General features: G+C 43.4%; 1 protein-coding gene across 1 annotated transcript in view; it reads left to right on the top strand.

Moving 5' to 3' along the window:
* LOC133837474 (polypyrimidine tract-binding protein 1) overlaps window positions 1-24,519 on the top strand; it is a 166,688-nt gene that overhangs the window by 131,235 nt on the left and 10,934 nt on the right. Inside the window, 7 exon segments of the mRNA XM_062268250.1 lie at window positions 5,639-5,904; window positions 14,281-14,616; window positions 14,679-14,964; window positions 15,246-15,373; window positions 15,375-15,440; window positions 15,970-16,003; window positions 23,411-23,503. Of these exon segments, the coding sequence (XP_062124234.1) occupies window positions 5,639-5,904; window positions 14,281-14,616; window positions 14,679-14,964; window positions 15,246-15,373; window positions 15,375-15,440; window positions 15,970-16,003; window positions 23,411-23,503 (1,209 nt within the window).

The following is a 24,519-nucleotide window of genomic DNA, read 5'->3' as shown; positions in this document are numbered from 1 at the left end:
TTGTCATATATATGTTTTTTTTTTTTTGTTTTGTGTTCCCATTGCTGTCACATTGTCTGCGTAAATATTGAGACAAGCAGCAGCAGGAATAAAAATCAGGATTTGCACTTGGTCAAACGCCAGCAAAAAGGCAGCTGTGCGATCATTTATGACTGCCACTGTCACACATACACACACAGACATTACGTGCGGTTAGTTTAACATGCACTTATTGTCATTAATTATACAGCCTGACTTTTGAGCTCGTCTCGTGTCTCGTTGTGTTTGTGTGTTTGGTACTCAATTAAGCATACGCCCCATAGGCTTGCATCTTTCTTGTTTTTTTTTTTGTGTGTGGCATACTTATTCGGGCGCAGCTGCAAAACGAAAAGTGCATAATTTTTATCAAAGCGCAAATGAAGTGGAAAAAGTTATGCAAATCACTCGCTTTCCCCCTTCACTCTTCGTTTTTTTTTGCATTGCAGTGTAATTTATACAATTGATAAACCTCATAAAACTCGAGTCGCAGTCTAAGACTTCAGCGACTGCTGCTGCTGCCGCGGCTGCTGCTGTTTGCCATACGCCACTTGACTGCACACACAGGACATGGCAACTGCAACTGCATCTGCTTAGCACACACACACACACTAGCGATATCCCCCCACTCCTTTCTCTCTCGCCGTCTCGCTTGAAGAAAAAACTACTCTCGTAATTGAAATGCAATTAAAATTTGTAAACGTCGTCATCCAAGAGCTCAGCTACCGTCTGCGTGCGTTGACTTATTCCACATCCCTCTCTCTCTCTCTTGCTCTCTTTCTATCTCTGTGCAGCTGTCTCTGTTTAACGCATTGCTTAGCCTTCGTTGTGTCTATGTGCTGACAAATTTTTAATGAATTACATTACTTGCGGGTGTTAGACTCTCGGGCCTTGGCTGGCTGCAAAAGCAAAAAAGGAAAAACGTAGCAAGAAGGAAAATCGTTATTTTCAATTATGGCCTGAAAACAGAAAAAGTAAATTCAAACATGTCTGCAGGCGGTTGTGCTTCAGTTATTCAAAACTTGCGCTATGATTGATTATGCGCGCAGACAAGATGTTTAAATTAAAGGCAAAGCAGCGGCTCAGCAAAGTAAATATCATTAAGTCCTCACACACACACACACACTCACACACACTTGGTGGGGGAGGGAGGAAAGATACTGGCCAGCAATTTAAAATTTATGATGTGTGAGCTTGTAAAAACCTAATTTGCTGTCGCATAATTAAAGGCAATATGTGCGTGTGTCTGTGTATTTAAATATGCCAATGCTCGCAACAATACACACCCCCAACAACATATACAGACACTCATGTGTTGTTGGCGCCACGCCTACATTAAATCATTAAATGTTGCCACATAAGCACAAATTTAATTGTTATTAACAATCAGCACTTTTTCTTTCTTGGGTGTGAGAGAAAGGCGGACAAAGAGCAACTTGTATTTGGGGCCGAGTGTGTGTGGAGCCATTTATCGTGTATTTTTCGTGGCTTTGTTCCAACTGTCGACGTTGCGACGCGCGCTGCGCGTTTTCCATTCATTTTCATTTACCTCTTTCGTTTGTTTCGGCTTTTTTGTGTGTTTGCTTTATGAATTTAAATTGTCATTAATTAACTTCATGGATGTGTTTGGTCATCAGCAAGAGCATGAGAATGGCCAGAAATATGGAATATATACAACAGAGCGTTCGAATTATTACACATACGCCGCATTGTCCATATGAACACGTACACGGACATGTCGAGCTGCTGCTCTGCTCTGCTCTGACTCTCGCTCTGCCTGCTGACCATCCATTATTTTGCCACTGACCGCCACAACGAGGCGGGGAAGGCGGCGACCCAACTCAATTACAGTTTGTAAACTTTTCAATTAGCCATAAATAGTTTATGTATATTTTTCATGCAATTCATCGAAGGCCTCGACATGACGCTGCATATGTGTATGGACTTAATTGAAAAGTGCCGCCAACGCCAGTTCCCCCTTTCCGCTCCTCTCTTCTCTCCACTGCTTTCGTTGGCAATCGAGGGAATACCGTGCGTGTCATTAATACAGTTAAGCTTTAGTCGCGCCTCCGTTGCAGCTCATTTTAACGCGCAACAGTGCGTATGATTGCTATTTATATCCATGTTCCATTGACAGCCGACACGCAACAAGCATCATTATCGAATGCAAATTTCTGTCTTTCTCCCTCTCCCCCTCCCTCTTCTCTTGCTTTTTTTGTCCAGCTCAACAGTTAATGTGTTGTCTATCTTACACACTAGTTTTTTTTTACTGCAATCTTAGTTGCTGCTCTTTTCGTTGTCATCTATGCAAAAACGTATAGCAATCGTTCTCGATTCAGGATTATTTTCTAGATAATTTCATTTGAAAACGTAGAAGATCGAATCGAAACCCTTTAAAGTGGCCAATGAAATGTGCGAACGTCTGGCAGTAGCTTCAACAAAATCAGCCGCAGGACATGAGGCAACAGTCGTATTGCCTCAGTGAGCAATCCCAATAGTCCTCTTTTTTTTTCGTTTTCGTTTTTTCCTTTTTGTGCTGCTTCAGTTTGAACTGCAGCTGCATGCTTCAGGGGCTTGTTGGCTGTGTTTCCGGCCGTCGTTGACTCGTCGCCATCTTCCTTTTCAATTATACCCCGGCTTGGCTGCAGGTCAGGTTGATGATGGGTGGTTGGTTCAATGCAGGAGAAGAAGGAGCTGAACAGAACCCGAGGCTGAAACGTTCCGTTGTCGATTTTGCTCATTGCACTGACGGTTTTCGTTTTCACACCATCAGGCAGCGTTTGTTGCGATTTGTTACAAATCTAGCAGGGGAATGCAACAAAAACTACGAGTACAACAACTAACAACCAGAACCAGCAACAGCGACAGCAACAGCATCGTTTGCGATTGCCAGCAGAAAACAAACCGAAATTGAGTTGTTGATGGAGGACGTCAAAAAATCCACAAATTTCACGTCGTTGGCTTTTTTTCGTTGCTCGTCGATGTCATGTTTCAATTTTTGTTTTATTCGACTTCTTTTTTCATTTGTATGAATGTATCCTGGCTTTTTTTTTATTGTATTTCATTTTCGTTTTGCTGCTCGTTGACAACGTCATCATGCATGATAGATAGTTTTACGTATTTTCGCTGCTGTCGTTTTTTCCGGCAGCTGCCCAGCGGCACTTGATTTGTTGTTTGTCTTTTGCAACACGTTTCCGCCGCTGTACACTTTTATTTAGTTTTCCTTATACCCGACCCTTGTTGAAGCCGAGCAGGGTAAGCTTGAAGTGTGCTCACGCTTTGAGTGTCGATTGATGGGTGATTTAGATTATATCAATGATTTCAGATTATATAAATCTTAGATTAAGACGGTTACTTTCGACAAACTTGGCATATTTATTCTGTCTTCTTCTCAGTTATATTTTAAATCATTTTCAAAATTATTACCGCGTATTTTGTAGTTGGCTAGCTCTCCTTTGTTAGCCGCATTTCTATGTCTAGTTATTTATGGCACAGAAGACACAGAGCGGGAAGCGGAGTGAGCAATAGAGAGCATCGGCCGGCACTTGATCATTGATTTTTAATAAATTTGTGAACTGCCAAAAGGTTGAGAGAAAGGCCAAAATACCGTGCACTTTTGCCAGCCATTGCTGCTGCTGCTGCTGCTATTGCTGGTTGCATAATTTCGTTTCAACTTCATTTCCGTTTCGAACTAATCAAAAAAGTGTAATTTCCGATTAGTTGTATTCAGGCATCGAGTGCTTCACTCTCTGACCGGGAAAAACGAGACCGGACCAAAGCCGTGCCGAGCCTCTCTCTTATAGTTTCGATATGACTTTCTGCCTCAAGAGTTGGCTTCAATGAAACTGTGCGGGAGGCGAGAAAGGCTTGTGCCTATTACGCTCCCTTTTTATTTGCTATTTTCTGTTTTCAGTTTTTTTTTGCGCATTGTTATAAATCGGCACATTGACCCATGCAGGTTGTCGGTAAGTCAAAGTTGCGGTTAGTTGAACTGGGACGAACAGAAAGTGGCACGGAAACGCACAGAGAGTGAGAGAGAGAGGTAAAGAGTTACAGGGTCGGGTAGTTGACCCTTTTTATGGGTGTTGTAAGTTATTAGTAAAGGACTAGTGAAAGCGGTTAACAACAGCATCAGTTTAAATAAACTGTGGAAGCAGGAGGCAAGGGGGGGCAGGCAACACACTCTGATGGATGCGACAAACTGATAACATCGTGTTTGGTGCGGTAAGGACACTCGCTCCATCTCTCCGACATTAGCGGAAGCTCTAACGATACGTGAAATCAACGGCAAAGTGCCAAAGAAGAGTAGCAGGAATTAAGAGCTTACGAAGAGATTGTTGTGAAAGCAGCAGCAGCAGTATCAAAGCTCAAGCTCAGCACACACACAAAAAGCACTCGTGGCAGTTCTTTAAGCAGTACACACGCTTTAAAAGCGATTTCAACTGGCACACAATTAAAGTGGCAGCTAGCAGATAGCCATTTGGGCTATCTCTTTGCCACATGCCACATACCATTGTCATATGCTCTCTGTTTGTTTGCTTGTTTAGCGAGTGTGTGTGCGGTAAATACTGCAAATACTAGAGCGCGAGAGAGAGAGAGCTAAAAAGGAGATGAAAAAACTGCAAAACTGATGCTGCAACGGTGTTGCATTTGCATATGGGAGGAGTGGAGAGGTGGCATGCCACAAAAAACAAACCAGCACATTAACAGGTGTTGACTAAGCGCCAGCCCAGACAGAAGCCTAACTGTCTTTACACCCCTCGTGGTTTCAGTTTCCACTAACAATATATGTTTTTTTCTACCTTACGCTCTTATTGTTGCTGCTGTTGTTGTTATAAAGCATGTGGCATGTGCTATGGTAAATTTGTTTGTTTGCTTGTTGCTGTGTGTGTTTATAAAAATTTAAGGCACTTTGGACAGATGCAACGGGGTCGCAGCCAAATCCCCAAAGCAACAACAACAACAGCAGCAACAAAGTGTGGCAGCAGCAGCCTAAAATCCCATTTGTGCGGCCTGCTGCAATGCAACTCGACAGCGAAGCCACTTTATTTATGCAAAAATAACAAACAAACAAACGAACAGCAGCAAGCTGCACAAAAAGCAACAACTGTTGTCTATGACAGTGTGTGTATGTGTGTGTTGTGGTGTTTGTTGTGCTTGAACCTGGCCGTAACCGGACATTGTCGCTGTGCGGATTATTCACAGTCGTTGCAAGTGTGCAATGAATGAATTTATGCGCTACTCCTTCACCCAACAACCAGCAGCAACAGCAGCGCCATCTAGCGGCGCTTAACTGTGCAAAATGCCGCAACGTTTGCCATGTTATCAGCTTCGCAAGCTGCGATTTGCAAAAGGGGAGACAGAGAGAGAGAGAGTGAGCGATGCAAAGCAGCGAGGAGGAGAGAACAAAAAGTGTGCAAATTAAGCGAAGCACAGCAGCGGAAGTGCAGACAGCAGCCATTAAATGGAACAGACGCTTCTAGCTGCCAGCTGTTAATATTTTAAGCGGTTTATTAATTAGTTAGGCTCCCTCTCCCTCCCCACATACACAACCGTCAATAAACTGCATTAAATCATAGTTCAATTTGGCTAACAATTGTGTTTATTTTCTATGTACTTACAGCCAAGGCCTCAAAAGTCGTTCACTTGCGCAACATTCCAAACGAATCTGGGGAATCGGACGTAGTTACACTGGGCATACCATTTGGACGCGTGACCAATGTGCTCGTGCTGAAGGGCAAGAATCAAGCATTTATCGAAATGGCCGACGAGATATCCGCCACATCGATGGTATCCTGTTACACAGTGAATCCGCCACAGATGCGCGGACGCATGGTCTACGTGCAGTTCTCCAATCATCGCGAGCTCAAGACGGATCAGAGTCACAATGTAAGTAGAATAGAATTTCAATTTTAATTGCAATCCGAAATATGAATATGAATAAGTATGGAAGTGAGCAGCCGGCAGCCGACAGCCGCATCATTTCATTGTAAAAGTCGAACTGTATCTTTATCTGTGTATCTATTGCCATAAGTATCTTAATCTGTCTGTCTTAAGTGTTATTAATGTGGCAATTAAGTTTCGGTCAGAGGCAAACAACGATTTATATGCAAATGCCGTCTCGTTATTATGTGGGTCGCTTTCCTCTCTGATTAATTACAATCTCAGAGAGGCAACTTAATTCCCCACACAAATACACTCACATACACACATACACACACACATATGCAAATAGAAGATATACCCACATGTGATGTCGGCCATTCATAAATACTCTGGGATATTTGTCAGTGACGGTCCAAACCAATTTCTAATTTTAATTTCGTAAGCCACAAAGTCAGTGGCAAAGTTTAAAAAGCTTTCAAATAAATACACAAGCTCACACACACATACTGAATGTGTGTTTGTGTACAGATACAGATACAAAGCCAGAGATAGACACATGCCTGACAAAAGCAGTGAAATGCATAGTTTTTGGGGTTTTGTGGTAAACACACAAACGTACAAATGAAAGCCACAAGGTTTCCCAGCCACATACGAGGATTCACAAGCAGGCAAACAGACGGACGGACAGAGGGACGGACGGACGGATGGTGGGACAGCTGCTTAGCACAAAGTCAAAAGCATATTTTGATTACTTAAATGAAAACAGTCGCAACAACAAAGTGCGCAACGTTGTTGTTGCTGCCGACAAACCCCAAAACGGCGTTGTCACTTTCTCATACACAAGTGAGCCCTCTTGTATGGGTGTGTGTGAGTGTGTGTGTCACCTGATGGCACGGCACATACATAGTTACCTTTGCCTGACGAGCTGCTGCTGCTGCTGCGCCTTTGCCTTGTAACCCCAAAATGACCCCAAGCAGAACTACTTAAAAAGAGATCGTCAGTCGTCATCGTTGGCCTACTGCAGCAGAGCCCCAAAAACCAACAGCAGCAACAATAACAACAACAACAAAAAAGAAATGAAAAAGGTTAAGAGGCTGCAGTAGCAACAAAAACAGTAGGCGTGCCTATGACTTAGATGACACAACAACAGAGCAACAATGAGGCAACGTCTGACGGCAGGTGGCCAAACAATACAGTTACATTTCACTGATTACCTTTTGGCTGTGCCCCTCCGTGCGTGGGTGTGGCCAGAGATTTCTCTTGTTAACTACTAATCCTGGTAAAAGGCCTTGTTGCTGCCAAGCCTCCAATCCTCCACTCCGACTACATTCCTCCTCCAGTCCTGCACTCTCTCCACTCTCAGTGACAACGCAGACGAGTGGAAAAGTCAACGGCGTTCTGTGCCTGTCCTCTGCTCTAGTGGAAAATCTCTTAAAGTGCATGAGTGTGCGTTGTGTGTGTGCTGTGTGTGTGTGTGTGTGTGTGTATGGGCTTAATCTTGTGTGTAGAGCTGCTTGACTGTTAGCTGTTGCTACTGTTGCTTTTGTTGCTCTGCCGCATGGCCAACATATTTATACAATTTCTCATTTCATTCACTTTTTTCTTGGTTTTTTTTTTTCCTTGTTGCTGCTCCCGTTGCCTTTCACCTCGTCCTGCTGTCCTTTGGCTTGTCCTTCTCTCGCCCATTGCCCATTGTCAACACATCTCTCAATGTGTCTGTGTTATTGTTTTGTCTCGTGGTGCTGTTACTGTTGCTGCTGTTTGGCCTCGCATTTTAACAACTGTCTTCATCGGCTTTTGTATGGCGACATCTTCGTCTTCGTTCTCGTCTTCGTCGCTGTCTGCACCTGGCGCTGATTGCTCGCAACGTCTTCACCTTGCACTTCTGCTGCTGCAACGTTGCAGATAAGATGCTCAGCGAAAAGAGAGAAAAGTAGAAATAAAAAAATGAATCGCTCAAGGAGTCAAAAGTAAGCAGAGCGACACTCTTGACAGCAACATCAACAGCTGTCTCTGAAATATTGTTCAACTTCTTCTGGCCCACAAAAAGCTGCTTTCAGATTATGTAATAGTTTTATTAGCCAACATACGTTGGCTTTACAGCAGGCAGCAGGTCATTTGGCTTCTGGCCCCAAAATGAGTGTGCTTTAAATTGTTCAATATGCGTTATCCTTAAAAGCCGAAGCGAGAGGACGGTCAGGGGTGAGCCAGCCCGTAAAAGGGAAGACGCAAATCCATTGCACGCCTTAAGGGATTTAACCCCAGAAGCACCTGAAAGCAAAGCTGCGACGACAACAGCGATGGCAACAGGAGCACCAAATCAGCAATACAGGATTTTCAAATCATCTGCTCACACACACACACAGATTACACACATACACACACACACACGGCACACACATTCGCAGATTTCAACGCCTGAGTGATTGCGTCGCATAGAGAAACCAGAAAATAGAAATAAAATAACACACAAAAAAAATGTAGGAAACAAAAGTAAGACGTTGCAGGTGAGGGAAAGAGAAGGATAGAGGTTGTAGACGAGAGGAGAGGAGAGGAGGGGAGGGAAGTAGTGAAAACGTAAACCAAGTGGCAGCATCAGAAATGAAAAACCCTGTAGCATACTTTGCTGCGCTGCTCCGCGCTCCACTGACATTTATGTTGGCAATTTGGCAGTCAGGCAGCGTTGTTGCCTGAGTCTGAATGTGTGTCCGTGTGTGTGTTAGAGTGTGTGTGTGTGTGCTGTGTAACAGGATTCTAATATGTCATGTCGGCTGGGACGTCCTTTCACCTATGTATGCCCCTCGGCGCGACAGTAACAGCAACAGCAGCAGCTACTCTTCACTTCAGAGGCACTTCAGGCAACAGTTGTTGTGACTATTTTCGTTGATGTCTTGCTCTTGAGCATCTTAGAGCGTCGTCGTTGTCGTCTCCCTTTTCCCATCCACTAACTACGCACGCATGTCACTCGCTTGAGCGGACAGGGCAACAGGGAAACACTGTGTATGTGTGTGCTGCCGAAACGCAGAAATGAAGATAAATGCACTGGAAGTTCACGTGGTTACAACCACAACAAGCTGGCCACAAATCCACAAGAACCCAAAGCCCCAAAGCGGCCCCTTGTCGTTGCCGTTGTCGTTCGTTGTTCGTCGTTGTGCCCAGCTCAGCACAAACTCGGCAAGCGCTCTTCTTCGTTCCTCTTCGCTTGTGTATTGCTTAGTAACTGGTCTCAAATTTGACATGTGATTGTTTTTTGTCTTTTTGCAGCATCTGCGCTCCTCTTTTGCTATGGGGCTGCCTCTATTTTATACCGTCTCGAGTGTGTGTGTGTGTGCGTGGGTGTGTTTGTGTAATTTTGATAAATTAATTTTTTTAGCCGCTCTCCCACAGCAGCTCCGAAAAGGGTTGACATCCACTTGGGACTGAGACCGAGAGTGAGTGTGCCGCAAACAAAACGAAATTGATTGAAATTTAATTTCAAAACAAAAACCCTTGCTCTCCCACTCCCACTCTCACTCCCACTCACACTTTCGTCTCTTGTGTAACATTTGGTTGCGCCTAAAAGTCGGCAATGCATTCCATCAACAAAAAGGGAAAATCTTTTGTTTCAGCTGTTGTCGGTGCCGCTGCCTCTGCTGCTCGATAAATATGTAGAGTAGACTTTAATTTCAGTAATCGTCATAATTGGCACTTGCAAACAAACAAAAAGCTATAGTAACAGGACACAAACACTCTGTTATAGGTCAAGCGAGGTGCCTCTCTCTTCTCCTCTCTCTCTCTCGCTCTCGCTCTCTGCACTCTGCCTCTATCGCGTTTTATAACACAACCATTACGTGGCAGATATGAGTCTCGGTGTGTGTGTGTGCAGCAGATGTTGGTTTTCCCTTTTGTGTGATAGGGCTGCCTTGTGATTAAATTAAATTGCCGTCCACAACGTAACTGAGTGACAAAGCCCTGACTCTCTCTCTCTCTTTATTTCGCAACACATCAGCGCTGAAACCACAAAAAATTACTTAATTAATAGTTAAATATGGCGCTGAAATTTCATCATATTAAAGCACAAAGTCTCTCCCATTCGTTTGGTTTCCTCCCCGGCCCAGCGTTCAATTAATAGAATAAATATCAGGAAAAAATCACGCGTCAGCATTAGTGCCAAAATACGAAATGAGATTAATGTGGACAGCATTTGACATGTGTTTCCTGCTCTGTTGTGCTTCGTTTGTGGCGGAGGTGTTAAGGTGCCCAACACAACTCTAATACAAATGTCAAGCGATTAAGCCACAAAAAGGATCAAGCTGATTAGCAAAGGCTTAAACAAATGCGAAGCTGGAGACTGCGCTCCCATTTCGATTTGCTGTTAATAATATAAGCCAAGCTCGTCGAACTCGCCTCACTCGCTGTTTATTTAATTTGTATCGCCAGCCAGCCAGCCAGCCATCTTTGGTTGACAGTTTTTGGCGGAGGTCCTGCGACGACAGCTGGCGGCTTTTCTATTTTCCGAGAAAAGAGAGACACATTTTCCACGTTTCGCTTGCTATTTGTCCAACTCTTCAAGCTGATGCGTGTGCAGTTAAAGGATTTCGGGTGTGAAGTTATTTCGTGTGTGTGTTACTAAGTGAGAGTGTGAGTGTATGTGTGTATGTGTGTGTGTGTGTGGATCTATCTGCATGTTGTTTATTTTTCTATGCATAGCTTTTGTTTTTTCTTTGCCTGTTGTTTTCTCATTTTATTTCACGTTTACTTTTGCCTACGTCGCCTCCTCTCGCTTCGACTCGTCTCTTCTCGTTTCGTGAGCTAATCTTATTGTTTTCACAACAGCGTCGCGAACGCAACTTGGCCAAAAATGTTGGCAGTGCTCGATGCTCACATGCTTGTTGATCCTTTGAGTTATGTGACAGGATGCTGCCTTCCCTTTCCCCTGCCCCCTGCTCACATTGTTTGCCAACACTCGACGGAGTCGCGTGAGTCGTTTGCCACTTTTGATTGGTGACGCTGGCTGTGCTGAAAATGGATTTAAATTACATTGTTTCACACACTCGTCAAGAAGTACGTGAGCAAATTTGCACACTTCAAGATGGGGGAGAAATAGAAACGAAGAGAGTCACTAACAACAACAACAACAACAACAGCAACTGACAAGTTATTCTACGCTTTTTGTGCTGTGACTTTTCAGCGTCAATATTTTCATTGTATTGATTAGTTCTCCCTTGCTCTCATTGTGTGTGTGTGTGTGTGTGGCAAGTGTAATCCTTGTGCTTGGCTCTATTTGTTTTTTGGCTGCTTAATGTTTTCCTATGCATATTTGTGTTTGCTTAGTTTTAGGCAAGGGATAGCAACGGATTTTCAACCAAGTTCAGTTCGTTCCCTAGCTACTTTACCTATTTTCTCTCCAACGTCTTGTCTTTTTCTCTTTTTTAGCGTATTTATTTATGCAAAGTTTTTGAGCGCCTTCAACGCATTTTGTGAAGTCCATATTTGTTTTGGCCATAAATAAGCCAAACAGAGTTTTGCTCTGTGTGGTTGCTGCCGTCTTTTTTGTGGGGGGGGAGGCAACAGCAGCAGCAACAACAGCACTCATCTCAGTCCACTTTGAGCCCTCTGGTCTGGCTGGCTGTCCGCAAAAAGTATAGGGGAGGCCTCAAGAAGAAGAAGATGAAGATGATGAAGAAGTGGCAACAACCGCGGCAAAGTATGTAGTAATACATAATCCAGAGCTTAGCCTTAAAACTTAACTGCACAAGTTCATAGCTTGTGGCTGACTGCCGCACAAAAGTGGCAACTTGCTGCTCACTTCTGCATGCTTGTGTTGCACGCATGCGGAACCCTAGAAGAGCAGCAGTGTGCTTGCCACTTAAGCCTGCAACCTGCAGCCACTTCTGGCCTGCTTTTTTTGTGTGAAGTGTGTGCAGGGCCTAGCTTTAAAGTATTCCCCAAAAAAATAGTTGAAAGGGTTTACTATATATATATTTAGTATATAATTCATGCAGCATTTTGTGTGAGGCAGTGTGACAGTAGTGTGGAAAGCAAGTATGAAAGAATAATATTGATGCAGCGATCTAAAGTAAAGTTGTGCTGCAATATACCGGAGTTTTTTGCTTCAGTTTTTCGTTTGCCAACCAAACCGAGCAGCCATTTGGCGACTTGTTTCTTATGCAAAACCCGTGCGACAGGTGGAAATGGTTGAAGTGGTGGCCCGTGTCCGTGTCCGTGTGGACAGCGAGACAGTCGGCGAGCAGACGGGAGCTAGCTGAGTCCCTTTGTCGTGTCGCTCTTTTTTTTTGCGTAAATATTGCAAAAGTTTGCTTAAAAGCTTTTAGCATCCTTTTTTTTTTGTTGTTTGTTTGAGATTGTCTTTGTCTTCTTCTTGCGTGCTGGCAGCTTTTCGACTAGTCGCAACAATTCTCTGGGGAACTGACAAGCGTTTTGACTTTGCATTATACTTTTTTTGTGTGTGTGTGTGTTATGTGTTTTCTGTCTAATATTTAAGATGGCACAAGTCCAGCGGGAACTGTCAAATGTTGCAGCTTAAAAATTTGGCGTTTGATATGAGGGAGAGCTAACAAGAAAGAGAGAGCGAGAGTGAGAGAGAATGAGAAGGGGAGAGCAGAGAGATAAACATAGAGGTTGTAGCAACAATGGATCGATAATTGAGCTTATCAGCTCATTTGATATTTTTGCTTATCAAAGCAGTTTAGTTTATCAGACGACTTATCATATTAAATTATAACAATGTGCTGAGCTTGTGTATGTGAGTGTGTTTATGTGGTGTATGTGTGTGTGGGTGGGTGGGGGCAACTAATCAATGCCACAAGCCGCCCACAAACTACGCACAACAGGATGAGGAGCAATAACAATAGGCCAGGGCACAATTGACTCATTAGGCGACTAAACCGCGACAAGGGAAAGCCAAAAGACACCCACACATACACACACAGACACATACAGACACACTCTCACCTACACATATGAATTACAAATTATTATGTTTAATGATGTTGAGCAGAGTTGGCAAGTGGCAAGTAGCAGCTGCTTGCTTGTGCTTCATAAATGTGTTGCACAATATTTGGTTGCAATTATCAATGCAGCCTCTCGTTCAAGTGCCCCCACTTGACATGTAGTTAATACGAGCCAAGTTTAAATAAGCGGCAGAGCGAGAGAGACAGAGAGGGAGATGATGATAAGAGGGAGCACAAATATTTGCTCTACAATTACATTACAATTTTTACACAATCAACGTCATCCTCATAGTAATAATAATCAGCCAAAGTGAAGTATCAAATTACAGTCATAGACTGCGTATGGAACTGAATGAGAATCGAAACAGTCTTCGACTCTGACTCCGCCTTCGTCTTCGCCCCCGCACACGTTCCACATACGCCATGTTGAACGTGTAGGCAGACAGAATAGCTCGATGGCTGGCTGGCTGACTGGCTGGCATCGCAGCAGCAGTTTCTGCTCACACACAGCGCAATTCTAATCAATTTTTATTATTTTTATAAACCTTGGCAGCAGGAATGACTGCCTAAAGCATTGAGAGTCTGCCGCATCGTTCGGCTTTTGTTTCGTCTGCGGGAATTTATCTTGGCGAGAAAGGTAGCAAAAACAAATGGCATGCCTTAGGGGGATTGCCTGCTGCCTGACTGCTGCTGCTGCTGCTGCGTGTGTGTCTAGAACTTTTGCCTCTCTGTTGCTGACAAACGCACAAAAAAAGAAAACACGCCGCATGACTATGGGGGAAAATGAAGAGGACTTTCCGAGAGCGATAGAGAGAGAGGGAGACAGACAGAGACGGAAGCTGGCTGCTAAGGACGGTCGAATGTGTTTACGTTATGATTTTCGAAATCAAAATTCAGCACGAATAGGAATAAATTTACTTCCGAATGTCATTAAATTGTTTTCCGATAGAACGTGTATATTTCACGCAAGAAGTTTTGCGCCGCTCAGCGGGGGCAAAGTGTGCGATGTCTTCAGCCTTCAGCCATCAGCCATCATAGCCAAGCGCTCCGCACTTTGATTTCCTTTTATTATTACGGTACTTGATATTATTGATTTTGATTGAGATTTATGCTGTTGCTGTTGCTGCTGCTCCATCTGCTCGGTGAAATGTTTTCTTCCTGTTGCTATTACATATCCCATTCATTGCTGCTCCTATTAGTGTCTGCTCCTGTTGCCCAGCTTCGCTTGTAAATGTTTAGCATATTTTCGCCCAGTTGCCCTGCATAAATTGTGCGCCAACTCAACTTTTTTATTTCTCGCTCTCTTCTTTGAATTTTGATTAATGCACAAAGTTTTGTGCCATGTGCAACGTTTAACTGATAAACTTTACTACTAGCCAACGATTGCGTTAACAAGCTTTCTCTTTTCTTTTCTTTATTGCAGCAGAACTCGTCGGTGGTGCAGAGTGACTATCGCATTCAATCGCCAGCCGGTGGCTCACCCTTGCCACTGTGTGCTGTAGGCAATGCGAGCACCAATAATGCCAACAACACCGCCGATAATAACTGCAGCACTGTCGCCATACTGCAGAACAACACAAGTGCAGTGAATGCATCTTCAGCTGGCAACAATACCAACGCTGCTGGCGGTCCAAACACTGTGCTGCGTGTCATTGTCGAGACGCTGATGTATCCGGTGTCGTTGGACATTTTGCATCAAATATTCCAGCGCTTCGGCAAGGTGCTCAAGATAGTCACCTTCACCAAGAACAATTCATTCCAGGTGAGAGAACGAACTTGACTTTGCAATCGACTTTAAAACTAATTAAAATTCTCTTTTTGTAGGCTCTCATTCAGTATCCCGATGCACACTCGGCACAGCAGGCCAAGTCTATATTGGATGGCCAGAATATCTATAATGGCTGCTGCACCTTGCGCATCGACAACAGCAAACTGACCGCCTTGAATGTCAAGTACAACAATGACAAGTCGCGCGACTTTACGAATCCCGCGCTGCCACCGGGCGAGCCTGGTGTCGATCTCATGCCCACCGCCGGCGGCCTAATGAATACCAATGATCTGCTTTTGATTGCCGCCCGCCAGCGGCCCTCACTAACAGGTGATAAAATAGGTAACACAAACTGAACAATTTCCCCCTCTATTTTTTATCATTTTATTTTCGCTGCCAATAACAGAATAACATAATATTTAATAGTCTATTGCTCTAACACACACACACAACTCGAACACTGCTTTGATTTTTAGACTCTTTTTTGGCTATACACTCGCTATCGATTCGTTTAGTATTTAAGCTGCTGCTGCTTTTGCTGCATGTGCAAATAACTTGTCTTTAAACTGCTAATACCTCATCGATCTTGTTCTCTCACCTCTTCTCTCTCGCTCTCGTTTTAGTCAACGGTCTAGGCGCACCTGGCGTACTGCCGCCCTTCGCTCTCGGCCTGGGCACACCACTGACCGGTGGCTACAGTAACGCCCTGCCCAATCTAGCCGCCTTCTCGCTGGCCAACAGCGGTGCCCTCCCAAACCGCCGCCCCCGCCATGCGCGGCTACTCGAATGTGTTGCTGGTTTCGAATTTAAACGAGGAGGTAAGTTCCCACTCTCTACATTTCTCTTTTTATTGACCGACCTTTAGATGAAACTATATTAAGTAGCGACCCACAAACGAATGACCCACACACTCCACGCCCCCTCTATAACTCCCCCCAACTATATTCGTACATGACCTGTAATTAGTTTGCATTTCGTCTATGCATATTTTTCACTATTTACATTCGCATTCATATATATTTAAATATTCATCATTTTATTATCAGTTTAATATTATTTTTCGTGCCAACTGTTTGTATAACTTTTCAAAAATATATTATATTGCGAGTACTCTCACTCACACGATATTTTCACCATTTTGTGTTTACAAAACTTTTGTGTATCACAAAACACCGACAAAGCAAAAGTACAAAATAAATAGAGAAATACTATATCAAACGCGCTACTACTGTTTTTATTATTATGTTATGATTTTCCTGTTTATAATTTATATGATTTTTAATACATCTCAAAACAAAACTCTCGCTAACTGACAACAAACTTCTATTTTCTCTTTTTTCTCTGTAGATGGTCACGCCTGATGCTCTATTTACCCTCTTTGGTACGTCTGCACAAAAACAAAAAAAACAAATACTACAAAATACCAATTACCTACAGACTTATTGCTATAAATATATATGTATACCATATATATCTACTATATATTTTATAAATACTACTATTTTGTTTAAGTAATGTTGAATAGTGGCACCGCAAGTGCTGTCTTCGTTAACTGCATCCAATCTCTAGTAGAACACTTCTCTTGCTATATCATTTAACTTCGCCCTACTCCAACAGCTTGGCTGTGCCATTGTCTCGAGGTCCTTGACCATTTTATAAGTAGTTTACTAGATTATTCATTGAATTTACACAGCTGCCAAAAAAAAAAACTCGAAAACAAAGAGTCAACCAAAGGCACGAACCAACCACACATTGTAGCTCTGCTCTTGCTCCTAGAATTTAACACTCTTAACTCTCGAACTTCAACTTCCACCCTTCCACTTCACTTCACTCCTCCACCATTCTCTATGTCACTGCTCCTGGAGTTGTTCTGTTGTCCCTTAAGCGCAACTCGTTGGCGTGCTTCCGTTTGAAATTTACACCATTTACGTGCAATCAGCAAAAGTGCCATGAATTATTTATTTACACATCGAAGACACACTCTGAATATACTCGGGGATAGAGAGAGAGAGACAGCTTTTTAGTGTGGGTGAACACAACAATTGCAAAACCGCAAATATTGACACACAAAAAATAGAAAACACGACACACACAACAACGAAAATGTTTTAAATATTAAATAAATGTAAACACGGCAAAAGGCAAAGGGGAAAACAGCATTGTTCGACATGATGTTTTCACATCCAAATCCAAAAAAAAAAAATAAGAAAATGCCTGCGCTTTTCTCTAATCCTTTAAACAATAGAAAATTCTATAAGAAACTGAAGTTGCTGGCGATCAAAATTCCATTATGTGAAACACAGCATTAACCATAAGCTTTATACTGATCAACGTAATCAAGCAGCTGGATCCCCGACTGGACATAATAGAGCGTAGCTTAACTGTGTGTGTGTAAAAAATAATGGTCTGAGGTGGCAGAAACAACTATAGAAGGTGCACAACGGAAATGTGCATTAAATAACAGCAAAACGTTCTTACTGCATTTCCATTTTCATTTCGATTCGCATTCCCATTTATATTTATATTGCATTACACAGAACATGAGAAGCAACGTCCAACAAAATGCTACAAATGGCTTTCTAATAGCTTTTTGCCCAACAGCAAATCCATCAGCTTGAAATTGAAATAGTTTCGCTTGGTCTTCTGGCCTGGACACACAGAAATCTTCTCTCAGTCTTTGGCAATCACATCGAGGAAAGAGGAAGTGACACACATTTATATATATATACATATATATGGCAGATATACACGATGCATATGCAGACGCCGTTGGCAGTTATCCTGTCATAAGTTGTGCTTACAAATTGTAAAACAATGAAAATGAAAATATATGCACTTGCATAAATCTACACACACACTCGCACATGTATTAAAAAAGCATTCTGTGGCAACAACGGGCAACAAGTGAGACCGCACTCAGGCACACACTTGCATGGCATCCTGTTGCTCCTTCGTCGTTTGCCGTTGTCTGCGACATGCTCGTGTGCATGTAAAATTACATGAATTAAGTGCGCTCGTGGCGCCACCAACAACCGTTCCTCCTCCACCCTCTTCCCCAACAACAACAAGAGTCACAACAGCTGCAACAGTTGCCTATTGTTGCTCGAGTAGATGCGGCTCTCTCTCTCGCAGCTCAGCTCGGCTCTAGTATGCAGATAGTGTTACAACAAAGCACATGCTTTAACATGCTGCTCATCCTGCCACACACACACACAAATACCAAAACACAGCAACCACACACGCACACACACACACACACTCGTTCACACAACAAAAGATTGAGTGCGGAAGTGCATAGCTATAAAAATGTCCATTTATTTAGTTATCATTGCGCTTGTTGCTGTGTTCTCTCTGTCTCTATCTCTCAGTTGCTCTGTCCTTTTCAGTCTGCATATTTGTATGCATTTTATACACTCCCTCACACACACACACACACTACAGAGAACACATTCGCACAGTTGGCAGTTTTTGCTGGCTTTACAATTGAAATAAAATTTACTTTTGACTTTTCGTTGCTTCGTTGTTTTGGGTGGTTGAGTGCTCGACTATTGTTGTTGCTGTTGTTGTTGACTGTGTTAGCTGGTTAGTTTAGTTGGGTTTTTGGCTGAACGAGACTTTTTGTTCTGGTCTCTATTATTGTCTCTTCTCGCTCTGTCTCTGTCTCTGTCTCTCTCTCTCTCTTTCTCTGTTTGCCAAATGAATTTAACTAACTTTATAAAGTTAATGGGGTTTGCTGTTTGAATTGCAGCTTCAACTTCCAAAGGGCGGCTAACCTGACCATAAAGTATTCTATGTGTCTGTGTCTCGACTATTTTACAGCATTTGGACTTGACTTTTCACATGCTCTGTGTGTGTGTGAGTGTCTCCATCTGTTTGTTTTATTTAATTACCAAAATACTTCGATTCCTGCGAGTGCCAAAGGCAGTCGCTTTATCCTCTGCCCAGTGTAGCGCATAATTGCAGCATAATGGATTTGTTGCTGCTGTCCCTTGGCTTGCCAACTTGCATTTTTGTGCTGCCATAACCCAAACACACACACACACATATATACACACACATTCTCACATTCACATACTCCACATTTACCACACTCATAACATTCTCCGAGCAAGTCTGTTGAAGTCTGCATGCAGCCTGCCTTTGTCTCTGGTGACACAAAACGGTTTGTTTGCGGCTTGTTTACATGTCTATGTGTGTGCGACGAGTGTAAGTGTGTTGTGTTGTGTTATGCTGTGTTGTGTCTGTGCGCCTCTTTGTTTGCCTGTAAATGCATTTAATTTGAGTTTAAATACCCAAATATAAACTTTTGCCAAACAAACGCAACCACACGCACAAAAGAGAAGAGAAGGAGACTGAAGCAACTGCTGCCTCTGTGGTTTAAGCTGCTTTACTTGTCTTCTGTCTGTGTGTGTGGCCTTTATTTACAAATTGCATTGGATTCTGTCAGCATTTCGGGCTTATCGCTCATAAAGTAAACAAAAATTTGCCAAACGCATTAATTGCTTAAAAATGATTATTGTTGTTGCTGCTGTTGTTGCTGTTTTCGTTAGTTGACGTTATTATGTGCATAAAGGCAAGTCTGACCACAGACACACAAACAACAAGGGCAACTAAGGGCAGCTTAAAGCAACTGAGCCACAGTAAATCCTATCAGCAGCTCGTTAGCCACAGTTAAGACTAACTGCAGCCCAGTCAGGCAGTCAGCCTGTTAGCCAGTTGCCAGTTGGCAGCTGCCTGCAGTGCTAATAAAGCTTCGATTGCTGATTTAACGCCAAGACCGAGACTGAGAGCGAGAGCGAGAGCGAGCGCAAAGCGTGGAGCAGAAAATTGTTAGATGTAGAAGTGTATCATACGCCCCGTTGCACACAGCCAGCCAGCTGCCCAGCTCGCTGCCTGTTGCCTCAAGTCAATGTCGATGTCGATGTCGTTGCGGATAAGCTGAACGCTCTCGCTCTCTTAAGCGTCTTATTATTGGCTGGGCCATGACTCGAAATGGCGTGCCAATAGATTTAGATAAACTCGCCAAGCTGCCAACTCCTCTGCCTTGACACTGTCACTGTCGGCGACTTGGCAGTCGGGCAACAGTCGGGTCTCTAAACGAGCAATCAGCTAAAATGGCAGAGCTAAAATTTTATGTAATAACCTTTGAATTTCCAAGTAGCTTAACATGACGTCGACTCGAAGAGCGCGCGCCAATGTGTGATACTTGAGGAAACTTGTACGACAAACAACGGCAACGCGACTGGCGATTGTCACACACACTCACACACACAAACAGCGCCTTTTGTTATGTTAATGGCAAACAGGGAGAAAGGACACGTAACCACAATTTCCACATGACGGCAACGAAACAACGCCAGCGTTTTGACGGCCACGTTTAGCTGGCAAATTTTGCACTTCAATCATGGGTTGGCAAACGTGTGTGCGCTGTGATGTTTGCCTAAAAGCCGTTTGCATATCAAATAATAAAAGTGGCAAGCGTAAAGCTTGTGCAACGCCCCCCCCCCACACATACAGAACGGCGCACTTCAAACGTTTACAGCACCTAGAGATTGATCAAGCCCAACGAGGAAGAGAAACGCAACAAAAAAAAAGAAGATAGCAAAAAAAAAGAAAAAGAAAAAGGTTCAGAATGTAACCCTTTCTGACTCGAGACATTTTATTAGTTTTGACAGCGCTTTGTTGTTGGCCAGCCCAACAACTCAATTGAGCGAACCATGAGGGCGGAACTGAGAGCTGCCAACTGGGAGATGGAAGGAGGGAGACGAGCTGTTGCCCTGCTCAATGCTACTTTGACTATGACACGGCTCTTTAGACACTTGACACATGCCGCATGCCAGTTGTTGGCTGTCAGCCGTTCAATAGACGCCGTTTTAATAGAGCATTCATTCCATCCCCGCCCCCCATCCACCGATCTTATCCTTTTTGCTAGCAACTAAACTGTTGCCTACTTTTTGGGGCCCAATTCAGATATTTGACCCTCTTTATGGAGTGTGGCATCAGATGTATCTACATCGACATCTACATATACAATAAAAACTTAATCAGTCTGCAAATCGTCTGGCAAACATATTGATGTGTGTCCATGACTGTGCGTGTGTGTATGTTTGTGGAAATCCGCTTATGTAATTGTAATGGCGTGCTAAAAATTTATATCATTGCCAAAAATATTGTTGAAACGTGTTTAATTGAATTTTTATGAGCTCGAACTGTGTGCTGTGTGTGAACTGCGAACTGTGCGAACTGTGTGTGCGTGATTTCAGTGTTGACGCTCAAAATAATTTCATAAAATTTTATGAATGTGCCAGCAGATAGAGGGCGACGACGCACAGCAGGAAGGCAGCGAGAGGCAATTTGATAAAGTGGCGTGACCGGAAAAAGGCAAAAATGTGTGCAAATCATCTCAATGGAGTTTTCGTTTTGATTTTTTTTTTCAATAATTTAACATGTTTCGTTTATCTGAAATTTTTGGGAAATTAATGTCCGCATTTGAAATGAGTTAGCTTAAATGGCCTGTCAATGGTTTTCTGATGGTCGACAAATTACTTTTGTTATATTTTTGAGTATTGCACTAAATACATAATAAAATCACGTAAATTTACCGCTGTACACGTGCTTTCTCTCCCACCTAACAGTTACTCTGTCTCGGCCTTTTCAAGCTCTTCCATTGCCTTGAAGGCCACAAGCCACAGAAATTTGCATTAAACGACGGACGAGCGGCGATATTTTTTCATCTAAAATATGCTCAAACATACGACTAATGGGCCGCCAGGGAATCCTCCGAGGCAGAGAGTCAGAGTCGAAGCAGTGCCGCAAGAAAAGTATGCAAACATATTCAAAGTCAGACTGCTTGGTTGGTTGGCTGGCTGGCTGGTTGGCTGCTCTATGCAGCTAAATCTTTTTGCGATAATAAATTATTATAAAGTCTGGCTAAGGGCGGCATCGCAGCAGCCGCTTTGCATGGCAACCGACTGTTGGCTGTCGACTGACGGCAGCAGCAACATCAGCAGCAGCAGCAGTTGCGCATACGCCCAGTTGGACGTCAAATTGTGATGGTGCTGGCCAGGAGACTGGCATTCAATATGCTTCACTGCCAATGCCTGCAGAATACCGTATTCGTACTCGTCGACGTATTCGTTTTGGGCAGTCTCTTCTTCTGTCTGACCTGTGCTTCGACTTGGCTCGCTTGGCTTGGTTTATTGCTGCAATTGTTGCTACTCTTACTGCTGCTGCTGCTACTATAACTGCAAAGCCAATTTTCAAGCAAACGAAATTTTTCGGTGTTTGGCATAAGTCAAGTTTCAGTTCGCAGCACAGTTCTTTCAGTTTCAGTTTTTGCCCTGTGCAGTCAGGCAGCAGGCAGAAGAGGAAAGTCAGGCATCCAGTCGACTGTATAAAATGGATTTACTGCCAACTGTTGAACTACTCTACGACGAGTATGCACCGCTTGCTCTCGCACTATTTACTACCTGCATTTCTATTGCTACTTTTGTAACTTGTTAGCGCTCCGCTTCATTCGTCTCCTCGTTCCCCCCGCTTTTCATGCAACACACATTGAACCTTGCAGCTTTTTGCCCTCACTTTTACTGCCATTCGGTTTTGAGTTTATTTTTATTTTTGCTGCTTTTCGTTTTGGGGAAAAGTAGAAGGGAGAAGTTGGCTAGTTGAAAATTTACTTTTCGCATTATTCGATTTGTTGTCTTGGGCAACCGAGGGTGCCTGCACTTTACATTGTTTGCATTGCTGGACAATGACAGCAGGCGGCAACTTGACAGTGGAATGGGGGAACAACCTTTTAGCTACCAACTATTTTTTTATGCTTGATGGCAATTTGCGCCCTTGCTGCAAATTTGCCGCTGATTGGCTACAATCAGACAGAGGACAAGAGCAAAAAAAGAGGAGTGAGCGTATGCTTTGCACCTGTCAAAGCAAAAGTCCAATGCCCAAGCTAACAAATCACAAGCAAATGTTTTTGTTGTGCTTCGTCCACCGACCACTTAAAGTTGCTTTAAATTTTCGCCACTGCATATTGCATACTTTGCGGCGGTTGGGCGCGTAAGTAAAGTCATAAAATACAATTCAATAACGCGTCGCAACATCAAAAACTTGTGCGCTCGCTGGCAAGCATCTTCTTCAATATTGCAACACACCTACACCGTGTCTGACAGCTGTAAAATCAGCCGCGTGGCGCAGCCTTAAAAAGTATGCAACCGAAGAGATCCGTTGCCAAAGCCACTGCCAGAAACTGCAACAGGAAAGGACTAGAGCTGGCTGCTCGTAAAAAATAGCCGAGAAAACTTATTGAGCTAGTTATGAGTTTCGTACATGATACTAACGGCTCCGTCCCGGCAATAATACCTAGCCGAGGAGCTGCACCTGCCAGAGAGAGATTGGATAGGAAAAGGGGTTGAGTTGCTTGGCTTGGCTGGGAACGTATGCCTGGTTATGGCTTTTTGGTGGTGTGTAAAACTTTGGCAACATTTGCGCGTTGCATAAAACTCCAGATCCCAGCTCCTTTGCTGTCCGAAATTTTCGTGGCTCGCTTCCGCCGTTTAAGTCGCGTCTTATGACCGCTATGCGGGCTCTACTTTGTAGATTGCACGCGCTTAAACTTAAAGTTGCTTAAAGTATACTTCGACTGCATTTAATTAGATATTTTCATTAGTCCCATTGGCAGGCAACCACAAATATGTCCTTTAATCTTACGTATTTAATGTTTTTTTTCTGCGCTCGGCAATAAAGTGCAACTCAATGCTAATAATCTGAAATATTTTTACGTAATTCACAGGTGTATACGGCGATGTGCAACGTGTAAAGATTTTGTACAACAAAAAGGACTCGGCACTCATACAAATGGCAGAGCCGCAGCAAGCTTATTTGGGTAAGTCAAACATGGCCAAAGCCCAACCCAAAAGTAATGAAAAATCTGCAGCAGCGAAAAGGGGCATCAGATAAAAATAAAAAAAAAACAGAAATACACAAAAATAAAAAATAAAGAATGAAATGCGAACGAGCAGCAGAAGCAGCGTGGCAACTGCTGCAAAACAGGGGCAGTTAGCTGCTGGGATGGCAAGTGATTCGTGGTGGCAGCAAAATGGAAGGCAGCTGCAATTTGCAGCTTGTTTAAAATGAAAAATTCCAGCAACATGAAATTCCAAACGTTGCATACCTTTGGCAACCAGACTCGTTGTTACCTCTGCTGCTGCTGCCGCTGCTGCCACGCTGCAAATGCAACAAACAAAATGTATTAATAATAAAAATTGTTAAAGCGAAAGAGATGGCCAGATATAACGACCTCAATGAGGCAACAACCAGAACAGTACAGAACAGAGCCGACAGACAGAGCAAGAGCGAGCGACTCGTGCACATAAATGAAATTTTATAAGCGCTTTATTACCAGCGCCTGTCCAACACCTGGTCGCAACTGCTTGTGCTTGGACTGCAGCAACTCCCTGTTGCTACTGAATCCCTGGCTGCTGACCCAAGCCGTGCGCCTCAGCGGGGGACATGCCAATCATTTTATTGCATTTATTTGTGTGCACTTTGCCATTGTCAGGCAGGCAGGCGACCTCCATTCTTTCCACTCACCGCTTGACCCCTTTGCCTTTGGCTGTTTGTGTTCGCATTAAACGAAATGAAAATCGCCGCGCATTGCGAGGCGTTAAGAGCACCCAACCGACGTGCCAAATTCCACTTTATTACAAAAGCAAAAAAAAACAGACAAACACGAGCAGTGTGCGCGCTGACAGCGACACCTTTTCAATTTCGATTTGGTTTTATTCCATTTAATACATGGGACACAGGACAGGCATTGACATTGGCCATTGCCAGCGGACGGCGGGCGGCGTTGTCTGGATATTTCTTTTCATTTATGCGTATTCGAAAAATAACTCAAAA

This window comes from Drosophila sulfurigaster, chromosome 2R, assembly GCF_023558435.1.
Source record: "Drosophila sulfurigaster albostrigata strain 15112-1811.04 chromosome 2R, ASM2355843v2, whole genome shotgun sequence".
Lineage (NCBI taxonomy): Eukaryota > Metazoa > Arthropoda > Insecta > Diptera > Drosophilidae > Drosophila > Drosophila sulfurigaster.
Note: the sequence above shows the minus strand (reverse complement) of the source record. Positions and strands in the feature narration are given on the sequence as shown.